A 15,631-nucleotide genomic window follows, 5' to 3' on the forward strand; every position below is an offset into this window, starting at 1 on the left:
AATATAGAAAAGGGTGCATAACCTCCATAAAAACGCGCTAAATGATAAACCAAAAGAGGAAAGAGGAGAGAAAAGAAGAAGAAATGGGAGTATCGAGACGGCGTCTGAGTTTATGGGCTACTCTATCGCCTCTTGGACCTCAGCAATCCTTCGATAGAAAACCAATCTCGTCGATTTTGCTGCTGCCTTGTTCGAGCAGGGTCTGGTCGTCGTGGCTCAACCCAGGTAGCCCGAGATGGGACCGTGGGCCTGCGAACCGGCTGGCTAGTCGCCTCGCGAATGTTGTGTCTCCTAATTCTAACAAAGTACCGCAGAATGTACGGGTCCTGGCTAGGCGGTATTTCCGTATTTGAGCGCGGTGTTGTGATCGGATCGTTTTTCAGCGTGCGAGGATGAATCTCGAACATCTCCTTGTCGGCGAGCTGGCCTATCTTGGCGGCATTGATCAACGCTTGCAGATCGAGCTCGATCTTTTCAGATATAGAGCCCATGGAACCCATTGCGGAGCTTTGAGCTATGCTATTGCTGTTCGCAGGGTGTGTTTTAACATCTGAAGTGATTTGGTCTGCTCCGCCAAATGATGAGCTTGCAACTGGTGAACTGGCGGGAACAGTCGAGTTCTCAACAACTCCAAGCTCTTCCTGAGAATTATCTCCCAGCTGGGCCTTCCTTTTCCGTGAAATCCTGGCCCAGCCACTTCGAAAGGGAGTTGTGATGAAAAGGAAGAGCTTCTTCAAGCCGAGGAAAACCTCTGCTACCAGTTCATCAGGTACTTGGCGGATCAGAGCACCGAGCGGAATGGTCAAGCTGCCAAACAAGATACTCCATCCCCACTGGGCTCCCGTCAACGGCTTCGTGTCGAAAGCTTCGCCTCCCTTGAAGATGATGAGGAACTGACCAAGAATCGTCAGAAGCTGTACTCCAATGAACCAAGGATTCTTGAGAATTCCTTGGTACCAAATATCTAGTTTATTATCCACTCTTCGACAGTTGTGCTGATTGAAAAACTGCATCCAGACGTAAATGTTGAACACTAGCGTTTGCAACTTGTCAATTTCATGCTTGGTTCCGGGATTGAAGATATCCCAGCCGACATAATGTACCAAAAAGACGACCAAAAGCTGGTAAATGGACTGGCCGACAATCATCTTCCACATGGTAATGGTCACAATGGGTGCATTGCGAGGCTCAGGTTTCCGCATCAAGAAATCTGGCGAAGGATGATCGGTCGCAAATGCGAGAGATGCGAAAATGTCCATGATGAGGTTGATCCAGAGCAGTTGCACGACAGTGAAAATAGAATCACCCACAAGTTCCGAGATGATTGTTGTGATGCCTGCCGTAACGTTGATGGTAAATTGGAACTATGTATATATGTTAGCCACCCGTTGTTTCGAACATGAGCGTTGTGAAAGATATTACTTACCTGAATGAATTTCTTGACAGCATCATTCACTGTCCGACCCCAACTCAAGGCCTTTACAATGGATGCAAAGTTGTCGTCAAGCAAAATGATAGAAGCAGCTTCTTTAGCAACTTCGGTGCCCTGCATTCCCATGGCAAAGCCAACATCTGCTGCTTTCAGAGCAAGCGCATCGTTTGTTCCGTCACCAGTAACTGCCACCGTCTCTTTCATCTCTCTCAACCGTGTGACGAGTAACAGTTTGTCTTCAGGACTAGATCTCGCCAATACCTGCAAGCGTGGGATGATGGCATCACGTTGCGATGGCGTAAGCTTTCTGAACGTTTGCCCGTCCATGGCAACGCCGCCAGGGGTATATATGCCACATTCCGTAGCAACAGCCTTGGCCGTAAGGAAGTTGTCACCAGTAACCATGCGCACAAAGACGCCGGCATCTTGACACTTGCGTACGGAATCGACCACTTCTGGTCGTAGTGGATCACGGATCCCAAAGAAGCCGATGAATACCATGCCCGATGCCAACCATTCCAGATTAACAGAGGCAGGGTCATCGTCTGGGTGCTCAAATACTTCGTGCTCATCAAAGTCTCGGAAGCTTATAGCAACTGGGCGAAGAAGATTGACAGCATAGTCGTTGATCGTTTTGCGGAAGCTCTCCCTATCCGATTCCTCGAGCCTAGCGGTGGTGAATTGAAAGGTTGGGTCTGCCACTATGAAAGCACAATACTCAAACACGATTTCAGCAGCTCCTTTGACCAGGAGTCGGTATTTGCCGTTGGGAAGCTTTACTAAAACAGCCATCCACTTTCGTGCTGAATCAAATGGGAGCATGGCGACGATGGGGTTGTTGGCACGTTCTTCCCTAAGTTTACCCATACCTAGGTGATCTCGGCCAAATTTGAGCAGGGCTGTCTCGGTACTAGATCCCACAAAGTCGGCGCTTGCGGAGTCGTCTCTCTCGAACGCGGTGGAGTTGAGGGATATGCTGTCCTTGATCAAGCTCTGCATTTGTGGAGAGACAGTCGACATGAACCGTCTGGCCGAGGGCAGCTTCGACACCGATGAGGCAGGACTTGAGCTGGAGCCTGTGACAGGCAATTCGTAATCCTCGAAACCGCTTTCGAGCCCAACACGGCCAGCAACAACGGCCATTTTGTTTTGCGTCAGAGTTCCCGTCTTGTCCGAGCAGATGGACGTGGCATTGCCCATAATCTCACAGGACCGAATAAGACGAACGAGATTGTGGTCCTTGAGCATCCTCGTGGTTGCAAACGCAAGAGCGATAGTGACGTTCAATGCCAGGCCTTCGGGGACGGTGATTACGACTATAGTAACGGCAAGCATGACGATACGAAGAAAGGCTTCGGCTTTCTGGGTTGGGCGAGCGTGTCTGTGGTGCGGCAATCGGACCAGATATCGGATGAAGAGGATCAAAAAGTAAATGGCACCTGCGGTGGCACCAAACATGATGAGTTGCTTGCCCAGTCTTCCAAGTTTGGCCTGAAGAGGCGTCTCCTCGATATCCTCTCGCAAAGACATGAGCGTCCTCCCGTAGGCCGAGTTTTCGCCTATAGAAAGGACAAGAAAGCGGCCGACACCACGACAAACAGTAGTGCCACTAAAGATGAAGGGATCAGCCACGGCTCGAGAACGGTTGCAATCCGCCGGGGCCATTTTGCGGACTAGCTGAGTCTCTCCTGTGATGGACGACTCATCGATGTATAAGCTGGAGCCCTGAATCAGCACACCGTCGGCTGCCACAACTTCGCCAGCCTCAATGTGCAGGATATCTCCCACCAGGACATCGTATATCGAGATTTGTTGTATCCTGCCGGATCGAAGGACTGTCACATCACGTTGCTGCTGTCGCTCGTTAAGCTTCTCGAATCGGTGGTTCTTTTGCCAGTCGGTTGCGGCGCTTGCCAGGACGATGACGATAATAGCAGCCACGACCGTTACTCCGTCAACCCATTCGATATTGGATGTGTCCTCGTCAGCCGTGAGTGACTGATACAGTCCGATTGCTAGAGATATAGAGGCGGAAATTGTAAGCAGAATCATGAGCTTGTCGTTGAAGGCAATCCACATGAGCTTGAAGAAAGATTTCTGTCGGCGTCGGGGCAGCCGGTTGGCGCCGAAGATGCGTCTCCGGTCGATGAACTGGTGATCCGGTCCGCCTATCTGAAAGGTCAAATTTGGACGAGCAAGAGGCACCTCGACAGGCGAGAGGACGGGCACGCGATCCTGGCGAGCAGCCGAAACGGCCTCGTCAAAGGTGATTGTGCCATCGAGATTGGCCTCATCAGCACTCAGGCCCGCAGCGATATCGGTACGGAGGCCCAGCACAAGGCCGCGGAGCCCTCCAAAGATGTCGAGAGCCGCAAGACTCCTTTGCTTTAAAAGCTTGTGCAACTGAGACGGCGTGAATGCAAAGTTGTTTGCCGGCAGTGGCTCTTCGGCGTTGAGCTCCGCCACCAGCTCCGTCGCCTGCTTGCCAGCGTCCACATGGCGGCGCGTAACCGAATCGGCGGGCGTGATTTCGTCCATGGGGGAGAGCCCAGATGCCAGGGCCGGTCCTAGAGAAGCATCTGCAGTTCGAGGCACGGCTTCTCTTTGTCGCAGCGGAATTGGAGATGCGAATCCCATGTGGGATGGATGGATTGGGGGCCGGTGCCAGCAATAAATGATATTTTTCGACCCACTGAGTGACGCTTTGGCAGAGGGGATTTACAGCGCTGGATGGAGCGGTGCCGGGGTGGACAGGCCGCCACAGGGAGCTAATCCCGCCCCAGCTTAGGCCAGCCAGGCACTACGAGAGCCACTAAGACGCCCGGACGGCAACCAAGTGACGGGTGCCAAGCTGCTGGATCCAAACTCTGCCACCGAGAGAAGACGGCTTGCACCTCCAAGAAATGTCTTCCCACAATCTACAATATGCAGTCTTCTTCTTCCCCTCTCTCCATCAACAGCACAGCAGACAACAGACAACTCTCGCCGTCACCCAACAACATCCATCCAACCGCCTAATCTGTACTCCTGCCTCTGCAGCTGCAGCATCATGCAGCCTCCGAAATTATGTTCCGTAGGTATGAGCACTAAGAAGCACATCGGCTCGCAGCTAAAAGGGAGGGCCGCGTCCTGCTCTCCACTTTGGCACGTCAACTAACTCGACTACGGCCGGTGACTCGCACTCCCGATGAGCCTTGGCAGACCTTTTTGTCTATCCATCCAAAGGAAAACCGGGTCTAGCAGCCAATGGCCATCACCAGCTTGAGCGAAGATGCTAATAAGGCAGGGCTTCTTGGTTCGGCCGAGGTGGCCTTACGAATCCTTCCGACACTGTGCTTGGCAAAGTCAATCTTTGAAGACTCCCTACATCAGATGATTACTCGATCGTCGAGCCCTACGGTCAGTCTTGCGGAGTCGCATAGAAATGGAACCAGCCAATCGAACTGTTTGGCCCCCGAACGACACTGAGCTGTCTGGCTGGGCGAAATAGAGGAGCCTCCCCTCACTTGGCAGCCTCTTGGCAACCTATATCCTCTCGGACCAATTGTTCTGCTTTCAAGACAGTTTTCGTGGCGTCGCCATTGTGCTGTCTCATCGAGTGCCGACGCCACGGATATCCTTTGTTGCTAGAGGCAGCCAACGACAACATGAGTAGGCCGTTTAGCCGTCCTTTGAAGATCACAAATCTGGAAGTTTTCTGAGTGGCACTTTGCCATCGACTCTAAGCCTTGCAGCAATAGGCATGAATACAAGGAGGCGCAACGCCGTCAGCCGGCCGTCGTGTGGCTTGCCAGTAGGGCCGACCACCAACAAACAGCCATACTTCTAGCGACTGTTCTATGGCTCTTTCTTTGACATTTCCGCTCAGAATATGGAATCTGGCACCAAATTCGAAAGCGCCAATGTCCAGCTACCGACTCCAGCCACCACACACCAAGACGCCATCCCGTGTCTTGTTATTGTCCGAATCTCCTATCGGCGTAATTCCTACCAGAACCGACTATTGGTGAGGGAGAGAAAGGCGAGAAGAAGAAGCAAAACTCCGAAAACGTTTTAGAAGCTTCACTGCTTTCTTCATTCCAAGAATTCTAGATGCGAAAGCGACACGAAGCTATGGAGCATCCCAAGTTGCGCTCCATAATAGGATCACGACACCAAAAGCCAAGTTGCTTGGCGCTTACACACCCTTCAGGACATCTCCGAGCCGTGGCGCCTAACCCAAAATCAGACAGATGAGCATGCGACCTGGTCTGAGCGTGAAAGAGAGGCGACAACTACCAGCGGCTAGTCAACCGTACCACAGCAGGTTCCATTATCCACAAGAAACATTGGACGGGACTGCTTCCCCTCTCTCGCCTTGATGCTGCAAGATATTTCCCAAGAGCAGCGACATCTGCGTCCCTTTACAGTGACATGTATTATGATCGCCCAATTCCATATGCAGTCATCAATACACTCTCCGAATACCGAGGCTAGCGGACATCGTTTGCCAGGAGCCAATAAACGTAGCCGTGCTGCTGCATTTGCGGTATCTCGCCGGATCTAAGTCGCTTCTTCCGAGACAGTCGCTAGATCAAGCACTCTCGAGTTGCACAGAGCACAAGAAAGGCAAACAAAAAGGGGGCCTTTTTTCTCCTTTCGCATACTCGCAGCCGCCACTGCATTACAGCCGCCACTTATCTACAACCATGCTGCCCTTCGGCCAGTTTATCGAGAGACCCTAGGTCAGCATCACTGAAACCGGCTTCGGCTACTACAAGGCGATTATATCGTCTCTCTGAGCAGGTGTCTCGAGCAAGCAACTGGCTCTTATACACTATTTATGCTGACCTGAGTCCAATTTCGGCTGTTTATCATGCATAAGTGCCTAGAATATCTTGTCTCGGTTGATCAAGCTTCTCCATTGAGACCAATCTACGGCTAAACATGCTGTGTTTGCTCCCGTCTTTCTCTGAAGGATCCGTGAATAGGAATCTGATCCGTCTAAACATGGACATATCTCCAATTGGTCTTGGTCAACTGTTTTTACGAGCTTATTACTAACGAGGATCCAAACAGCAAACAGCGAAAAACAAGACGCTTGCCGGAAACCCTCGTTATCACATATCCTCTCCGTAGGTGTTTCATAAGCCTTGCCTGGCCATGTTTCAGTCACTTTTCGGCGACATGCTGCCAAACTAGGCAAGGCTATTCATCGTATTCCGCGTCCTCGTGACTTGGACTAAACTTGGGTGGTGAATATGAAGTCGTTTAGGAGGAAACAAAGGGAATATGGGGAACGGCATCACACAAAGACACGAAAACTTTATATCACTGCTATTCAGGCCGGCGCTTAATCACCATAGTCTGTTTTCAAGCTTCAAATGCATAAGTATAAATCCATGTCATCGAATGTTTCGCATCATGTGCTCCGGCTGTGTGGGTGCGGTCATGCTTCTCAACTTCAAGCATATTGTCTACTCACGCTATGGCGATGCTTCTCCCGTCTGTCTTAGCTATGCTTCTCGCAGCGGTGGTTGTACATGCTCAATTTACAGGAGTCATCTCTCCAAAAGTGATGATCATATCCATGGTTTGTCTACTCCTCGTCTTCACCTCTTCCACTACCAAGTCCTCTCTAACCAGATATAACCCTCCTATCTAGTTTGAACCCGAAGGTCAAATATGGCTCGACAAGTTCTCTTATTCCGGTTTGGGAAACCTCACCTCGCAAGCCATAGCCACACCCGGCCTCTCCATGCTCTACCCTCTCGTCTTCTGCACGCAATCAGGCAGTGTCTGCCAGCTTACCGTCGGCGAAGGGGAAATCAACTCGGCCGTGTCCATGACAGCCCTCGTACTATCCAGAAGCTTCAACCTCACTCAGACGTACTTCCTCCTAGCAGGTATTGCCGGCGTGAATCCACGACATGCAACCATTGGCAGCGTGGCCTTTGCTCGGTATGCCGTCCAAGTCGCTCTCCAATACGAAATCGACTCTCGGTCTCTGCCCGAGGACTGGCCTACCGGCTACATCCCGTACGGCCGTGCCCACCCCTTTGAGTACCCCTGCATCACATACGGCACTGAAGTCTTCGAGCTCAACGCCAACCTGCGTGACGCCGCCCACGCTTTTGCTCAGCGAGCCCAACTGCAAGACGCCCAAGAGACACGCAACTATCGCCTCTTGTACTCGGAGATGGGCCCGCCATACCATACGGCTGTGATGCCGCCCAGCGTCGTCAAGTGCGATAGCGCCACGAGCGATGTCTATTATACGGGTGGCAGACTTGCACAAGCGTTTGAGAATACGACGTCTCTGTGGACCAATGGCACGGGCTTATATTGCATGAGTGCACAGGAAGACAATGCGACGCTCGAGGTGCTGGTGAGGGCAGCGATTGAAGGGTTGGTCGACTTTAGCCGTGTCATTGCCATGCGAACAGGTGAGCAAATAGCCCCCTTACTACAGTAGCATCTGCATCATCTACATCATCCACCTAATACACACATACAAACTCATATATACAAAATACCAATCTCGACTAACACAGGCTCCAACTTCGACCGCCCTCCCCCCTCCCGTACCGACTGGGAGCACCTCACGCACACGAACCAAAACGGCTTCCACATTGCCATCGCCAACCTCTACGCCGCCGGCATCCAAGTCGTCCGCGGCATCCTCGCCGACTGGGACTGCACCTTTGCGCGCGGCGTGGCCCCGACCAACTACATCGGCGACATCTTTGGCAGCCTGGGTGGCCATCCCGACTTTGGCTTTGGGAGCATCACAGGTGGGAGGAAGCTTAGGGCTGCTGAGAGTCGGGGAGGACGACGTCGTGATAATCGGAATGTAGTGTCTCTGGCTGGCGTTGAGATGGCGAGGAGGAGGACGTTTGGGGCTAAGGGGGCGATGAAGATGTAGGGAGTTATTTGTCAATGGCTGTCTTGGGGACTGTATGATATTCTGTTTTGTGTTGATCATTATGGAAATCTCATTCTCTGGCTAAATCTATCTTTTTGTAGTTGGTAGCACTTTTTAAAACCCTACGCTGTGCGTTTCCCGTTACAATTACAAAAATATCAAAGGAAAATAAGAACCTATTACAAATTCTGCCAGCCATCCCACTCGTCACGAGGAACAGCCACACAAAGAGCCTCCCAGCGGCCAGCCAGCCAGATTACAGTCAGATGCAACACAAGAAACAAAAGTCTTGTGCCAAGCCCAGTCTGACGAAACAAGCTTGTTACGACTTCACCATGACTAGGACGTCGAGCAGGGATAACGTGGTTGCTGGTTGGGAGCCCCAAGTCCAACACAGCCAGCAGCACGAGGGGGCCGGCAACCTCAAGGCTAGCCATGTAAGGCCAGCATGGCCGCACCAAAGTAGCAAGCTTGATGAGAAACAAGGAGAGGCGGCCAAAGTATCTTACAGTATCCGGAGTGACGCCTACCGCAGTGCAGAACCGCAGCAAAAGGAGCCCGGCTCCGCGCGGCATCGCGGAACCTTCTCGCGGAGGCGGCGTCAGGAGAAGGGGCCCGTCGAGGCGCGCATGGCCGTTTGTCTGTATGGGAAGGTTTCTCTGTACGGCTGGCTGGAGAGCTTGCTGGCCATGGTCGCGATGCGAAGAGTGACTACGGCTTTTGACGATTGCATTGGACGGCTCTGCGTCAATTTGGTCAAAGACGGCGCCGTCTTGCAAGACCTCATCGTCGTGAGGCACGGTGGCTGGCCATGAGGCGGCATCATTCTGAGGCACGCTAAGACTGCGAGAGTGATAGCCACGTCGTGGATCTGCTGAACTATAAGATCAAGTGCTGTCGAGAATGCAGATTAGGGGGGCTCACCTGGAACGGGCGTGCTTGGCGCCGCCGGGGAATCCAAGCTCTGGACTCTGTTGCCTCGTAATCCAACGGCAGGGCTTGGAGTACGATCTTTCGTCATTCCATCAAAGTAGGTTTCGCTTTTCATGGCATTCAGAACTTCGTTTGCGCTAGGCCGCTCAGCCGGATCCAAAGCAAGCAGTTTCTTCAGCAGCATATACAGCTTAGAGGGAAGATCCGGCCTCTCACGTCTCTCGTCCTGGAAGCCCGTCCAATCAGTAATCTCAGCTCTGAGCTGGTCGACGTCTTCCAATTCCTCTTGGACGGCGTTGGCAGATTGATATGGAAGTCTGCCGAAGCACATGAAGTAGAGAATCATTCCAAGGGAAAAAATATCCGACTTTGTTGTAAAGTTTCCATAGTTTCCAGTCTCATCCTCGCGAAGGACCTCAGGCGCACAATACGATATAGTGCCGGTTGTACCAGTCGATTTCCGCACCACATGCTCTGGCTGGACTTCGCCAAAGTCGCTGATGAGACACCGGAGTTTGCCGGCCTCTCGGTGCAAGAGACAGTTGCTTGGCTTTAGATCCCGATGAATGTAATTTGCTCCGTGCAGATAAGCAACTCCAGACGTGACGTCTTTAAATAGCGAGTAAATCTCTTCTACCGACAATCTGGGTTTGTCGTGTAGGTTCTCTCGAGACGCATCAATCTGGCCTCGCGATCGTCGGCGAATGCGCTCTTTGAGCTCCTCTTTGGTAACCTCCTTGGGCACATTGCCAATTACATACTGATGAAGGTCGCCAGCGTTGCAGTATTGCTGGAGAATGAATGCGCAAGCGACGCTGGGGCCAAACATGGTCAACCTGACATCTTCCAGCCAGACATGTCGGTACGAAACGAGGTTGGGATGAGAGAGCTTGGCGAGGAGCTCAACCTCTATCAGAACTTTTTCAAGCCAAGCATGATCATCGCCAACAGGCACCCGCTTACAAGCAAAGTGGCCCAACTGGCAGCCGTCAATTTCATGCCGCACCAGTAGCACCACTCCCTTGCCTCCCTTGCCCAAGACCTTTTCTTCAACAAAAAAGGTCTTGAAATAATTTGGACTAAAAGCCTCCCTCTTGATTCTGCTTCCTTCGGGTTGCGACACGCCTGGAGTGCTGGATATGAATTCGGCATTATCATCTACGGCAGGTGACGTTCGTGCGCTTTGGTCATCGCTACCCGGCGAAGGTCGAAACAGCCTGCGGATGAGACTTGATGGTGCTTGGTCGGCTGCGGTCGAGTCTGTGTGTCCAGCACGGAGCATACGAAAGTATCCCGGGTCAACATAGGAATCGGGGTCAACGCCATACTGGTGATCGAACGAATGTTCCGACGGCGAGGGGCCTAGCGGGCGGTGGCAAGTAGGGCATTCGGGATGGCCTCGAATCTCCAGGCGCTGCGAACTGGGATCGCGCACAACGATGGCATTGCGATGTCGTCTATAGAACAGGGCGATTCGATGTTAGCAACTGCAGAATCTCTCTGATTGTCTGGAAAACATCGATGGGGTAACGCACAGCACAATCTCGCGGCCTTCCTGAGGCTGGTATGGGATCAACGACATTGCGACAGGCTGCGGGTGTCGGTCGTGTGAAGGAGTGCCAGCATGGCGATTGCAGCCAGCGACACGCAAAACTTCAAGCTATGGTAATTTATAGCACAGGCAATTGAGATGCGTCGTCAGGGGTTTGATAGAAGGACGTCGAAGCTTCTAGGATCGTGGGATTGTCCAGGTGGCGTGGGATGTACAGAAGTAAAAAAGAGGGAGCTCTGGTGCTGTGACAACGACGTAATGGCAGTTGTTTGAGCTCTACCTTGGTTAGTGGCTCCATCCATATGGGCAGGGCGAGCTGCAGGTATTGAAGAAGAAACTTTCAAGGGCCGTAGCGGCCCCGCAGCGCCAAACAGCGTCACATCATTCATCCATTCAATGATTTGATCCATTGAAGTCTGTTTCCGTTTGAGTGCGGAGAAGCGTGCAGCATCTGAAGTTTGTTTGTACCTTTGGGGCTCAATTGGCATACAAGGTACATGCATGGATGAGTCTGGTATTGATATCATTGGGAGCAGCGTCACGGAGGTGGAAGCCTACAGAGTACATTGACTATAGTCTTTTCTCTCTGCCCTGGATTTCAATGATCTGATTTAGTCTCATTGAATCTCATATTAAATCCATCCAATATCATATAATACATTGTTACACCGATTAGTGCCCAGATGCGCCAATACGAGCACCTGCGGCACCAACCTAGCGCCACCAATGCGGGCGTTGTTCGTGATTTTAATTGATTTCCATCCATTGATGCTCCAGCACTTGCACTTTTCCATAGGGCTGCCCAGCCTATCGGATCTTCCCCAGCGCTCCCAATGAGGTTCATCGAAAACTGACCGCATTCGCTCCTCTTTTCACTTCCGTATTATTCATGCTCAAGCCAGCCACAGCAAACGGCATCAACGCCTCAAACATGCTCTGATCCACCATGGACCTTCGCCAAGCATGTGATCGATGCCATGACAAGAAGCTCAGATGCCCAAGACCGCCGGGCTCTCTGTGCTGTAGCCGCTGCACCAAGGCCAACGTCACCTGCGTCTTCAGTCCGCCAACGAGACCATTCCGATATCCCCTAGGCCAGAATCATAATAACAATGGCTTTGACTGGCCCGATCTCATCGTCTTAGATCAACAGCAACAGGATCATCAGACGCCAAGTCAAGCGTTTGAGACGCCAGCCCTGACCGTTTCGGAGCGACTTGCTGGAGTTCTATCTGCCCTGGATCGCATGTTGCAAGCTATGCCGTCATCCCTGGACATGCATCACGTTCCGAGGCAGCACCTAAGAGAATACGCTGACAACGTTGGGGACAACTTTGACTTGCAGTCAACTTTGGATGGCCTCCTTCACCACGCCCAGGATCTCGCCTCTATGTACCCCGAGGCCGCGTCCGCCGCCATCAACAAACGCACAACGGCTCCTGAATCGGATGCCATCTGCGCTGTTCCGGATTGCATACATCAAGATCGTACGTCCTTGCATACAACGCCCTTGCCCAAGGTAGACAACGCGCTGTTAAATCTTGTCATGGCGTGCCACATCCGTCTTCTCGACATTATGGATACTCTTGCAGAGCATGGCCGAATGTGCGCCTTTATGGTCGCAACCCTTCCGCCAGACTATGACCCCAAGTTTGCAGTTCCAGAAATCCGCGTTGGGTCCTTTGTTGCCCCTACTAATACTGCCGCTTCAATGCTACTCTCTGTGCTTGTGGACCTTCAAACTATACTGGTGGACAGGATCAAGGATGTGGCCACCATCATTAACCAGGTAAAAGATGACCCACGAGCAGCCAGAGAGGCGAGAGTGATTAGCCTTCAATGCGAGATTCTTCAAGAACGCGCAGAGTCTACGTTGGGAGAGTTATCCAACTTTAGGGATGGGTTGGTGAGTGCGAGGCTGCTAAGATGAGGGCTACGAGTGCTTAGATGGAACAATATGTGCATTGTATATAGATACCCAAGTCCTCTGGCATGGATATAAGAGGCATTCCGCATTTCTTGACTTTAATCCCCATTTCAAAGATACACCAAAATGTATCACGCGCTCTATGACAGACGGCTGTTCGGCATCTTAAAGGCATAGATCGATCTACATACTTAATTTAACTTACCAACTGCCGAGTATATCATAAAGATCATCTCTCTTGGATCATCAATTTAATTTCCCTTATCCTAGTACCTGCAGCTCGATAAGGGAGATAGTAACAATTCACAACTCCAGCCGTATGCATGTCTCAGACTCATCACACTAAAAATAAACGAGGGCCAAATTCCCCAGCTCGACATATTGCCCACCCCCTCTGTACATACGGATACATACACAGATAATTGTGTACTCATAGATAGAGAATTAATTTAGATAGAATAGAAAATAAATATGCCGAGGCCACTGAAATTCTGTAGCACCAGACTCGCACTTGTAATTACTCCGAAGCGAAATGCCACCATATCTAATGTGCAGATTGAGGTTGCACCATGACACTCGCAAACTCGACAGTGGCACCGGCAGCGCACGGGTAACAGAGCCGTTACCTTCTTTGGCCACTCTCCGGTGTGTCGTCGCGTAAGGAGGATTCATTGTACGCGGGTGCCCAACGAAGTCCGAAGAGCCGTGAGACAGCATACATATGTAGGTAGTGTACGACCTACGACGTGGAGGCATTTGCCAACCTATTTTCCATTTTCAGTGACGCCGTGTCAAAAGTTCTACTCATGGTAATTGTTGCTCCTCCAAAAGCTGGATATTATGTCAATACATGTACCGAGTATATTGTGTTTGAATCATTCCATGTGGAAATTAGAGACGTATTTTGACTTGCAACCCCAAAAATAGCACAGCCAGTTTGACAGCTCAGTGTCTCAACACGGGACCAACATGATTAGCATGTGATCGACAGCGAGCCGAGTCATGTTAGTTAGCTAGGGCGAGGCCAACGTGGTTTACCATTGACACGAAATGCGTTTGTGAGACATCTTGACGCAGCGCACCTCTCTTTAACAGGGCCCTTATCTGAAAGCATTGCCGCAAGATTCGCAAGCCACGCCGAAAGCCGGAATTTGTGAATAATCAAAGACAATTCTTGGAATGAGAGACGTAGCACCAAGCGTTTCGGCATTACCAATTACGGTCATTCGGTGAGACATGTCGTGGCATGTCTCGGAGGGCATTTGTGGGAGACTACCTGTACTCGTAATTACAGTTAAGCTGCGCTAAATTGCAACTTGAACATAGAGACAGGCTCATCTAGCATGAGCGAGTTCTCGTACCATGGATGGCATCAACGTCACGGAGGAGGTGCAAAAAGCTTGAGCAAAAGGGTGTGGAAGCTGGTACTTGTGTAGTTTATTATTCCCACCTAACAGCAAATGCGTATAATCCTCCGAAGGCAAACGTGGTTGATGGCGGAAAATCCGGGGGCCTGAAGCGACAGCCGGTTATATGCACACGTCGGAAAACATCTGCCGCTGATTGGGTGAGATGTTGCGAAGCTGCTCTAAGTGGTCACATGTAGCCAAGATCAACAGCAGATAAAGGATGATGTGCATACGGTACGAGTTGTACATACGAATAGATGAAGGCGCAATTCCTTCGGGCTTGGAAACGGTTCCTTTGATGCTACGATAACGTCTGGTCTCCCGCCTTTTTGCACAACGAGATGGTTCAGCTCACGTAAAAGTATCCCATCCAATGTAAGGTACAGGTCGTACGGCCGTGCCTGTACCGAGTACCTGACCGCAACAACTCAATTTCCTGGGTCCAAGTACAGGGAACTTTTGCCTGCAGAAGCTCTGGCGGACGACTTGTGCTAAAAGGCTCCCCATGCAACGGCTCTGCATGCCCCGCCGGAGTCGTGTCTTGGCGGCCTGAAAGTACCGAATACTCGAGCGGGCTACCAGGGACGGGAACGAGAACGCAGCTGGTACCAGCAAGCATTACAACGCCCGCTTCGAGAACAAGTCCAAGGGTTCAGGGCACTAAGTGCACGTGCTGAGACAGCAGTACAACCCCCTAATTCCAGCAGTCACTTCAACTGGAAGTTGCCTAGCATTATTCTGTGCTGTCATGAATGTCAGCAGCACACGGTCGTACGTGGTCATACGAGTCCAAGTTATGTTGCCCTGCTTTGTTCTCTACTGTATGTCCGCATAACATTAACACTTCGGCTTACCTAGCTGCTGCTGATCCGCTCAAGTTGGCCGTTGCAGCTGCAGGTGTGCCGAAAGCAGAGACACAAACCGGCGCTGACAGTAGCGGCCGACTCAGGATCGGGGCGAAAGGCCGGCGCCGCCACCACATCTGCTCCCCTTCTCCATTTCTCCATACCTCCAGCGACTCCAGGGCCGAGAGGAGAATCATTCGGGGGGGGTGTGGGGGAGAGGCCCTTGTCGCGATCTGGCAATGATTGGGGGGCAACTGTCAGACTCGACCGCTGGATATGCTTATTGCACACTGTTCGATATGCTGGTTTTTGGCCCCCGCCGGGAGAAACGCATATTCGCCTCGGACGGCTTTGGAAACTCGATACAGGTACTCATACATGTGCATGGCGGAGCATGAGTTGCTAGTTTGGACCAAGGCCATCGATGCTACCTTACTCTGGCCCTGGTCGAGATCCATGGCCCGTATTCTTGTGCTGCGCTCCGCTAGTTGCTGCGGTACATCGCACGACCCTCACCCTGGGCTGTCCCAATTCCTTGCTGGCAAGGCCATCTTCGTTATGCCGCATTTCGAGTCCATCTTTCCCCCCTCTTGAGGCTTTCCTCTTTCATCCTCTCATCCCTTCTCTCC

At 51.6% G+C, this 15,631-nt stretch overlaps 4 protein-coding genes across 4 annotated transcripts; 2 read left to right on the forward strand and 2 right to left on the reverse strand.

Annotated features, from left to right (window-relative positions):
- Positions 1 to 122: 122 nt before the first annotated feature.
- T069G_03445 (e1-E2 ATPase domain-containing protein) lies at positions 123 to 4,069 on the reverse strand (the record flags this gene model as incomplete). Its single annotated transcript, XM_056170655.1, has 3 exons — positions 123 to 1,364; positions 1,427 to 2,425; positions 2,483 to 4,069. 3 exons carry the CDS (start codon positions 4,067 to 4,069, stop codon positions 123 to 125), a joined length of 3,828 nt encoding a protein of 1,275 aa, XP_056031547.1.
- A 2,860-nt stretch (positions 4,070 to 6,929) lies between these two features.
- On the forward strand, positions 6,930 to 8,336 carry T069G_03446 (purine nucleoside permease (NUP) domain-containing protein; the record flags this gene model as incomplete). The annotated part of the gene is made up of 3 exons (XM_056170656.1): positions 6,930 to 7,004; positions 7,077 to 7,857; positions 7,966 to 8,336. The coding sequence occupies 3 exons, from the start codon at positions 6,930 to 6,932 to the stop codon at positions 8,334 to 8,336; spliced, it is 1,227 nt and encodes a 408-aa protein (XP_056031548.1).
- A 179-nt stretch (positions 8,337 to 8,515) lies between these two features.
- Positions 8,516 to 10,851, reverse strand: T069G_03447 (protein kinase domain-containing protein; the record flags this gene model as incomplete). Its single annotated transcript, XM_056170657.1, has 3 exons — positions 8,516 to 9,207; positions 9,261 to 10,726; positions 10,805 to 10,851. 3 exons carry the CDS (start codon positions 10,849 to 10,851, stop codon positions 8,516 to 8,518), a joined length of 2,205 nt encoding a protein of 734 aa, XP_056031549.1.
- A 916-nt stretch (positions 10,852 to 11,767) lies between these two features.
- T069G_03448 (uncharacterized protein) lies at positions 11,768 to 12,751 on the forward strand (the record flags this gene model as incomplete). The annotated part of the gene is made up of 1 exon (XM_056170658.1): positions 11,768 to 12,751. One exon carries the CDS (start codon positions 11,768 to 11,770, stop codon positions 12,749 to 12,751), a length of 984 nt encoding a protein of 327 aa, XP_056031550.1.
- Positions 12,752 to 15,631: the final 2,880 nt, after the last annotated feature.

This window comes from Trichoderma breve, chromosome 2 (genome assembly GCF_028502605.1).
Source record: "Trichoderma breve strain T069 chromosome 2, whole genome shotgun sequence".
Taxonomy (NCBI): Eukaryota; Fungi; Ascomycota; class Sordariomycetes; order Hypocreales; family Hypocreaceae; genus Trichoderma; species Trichoderma breve.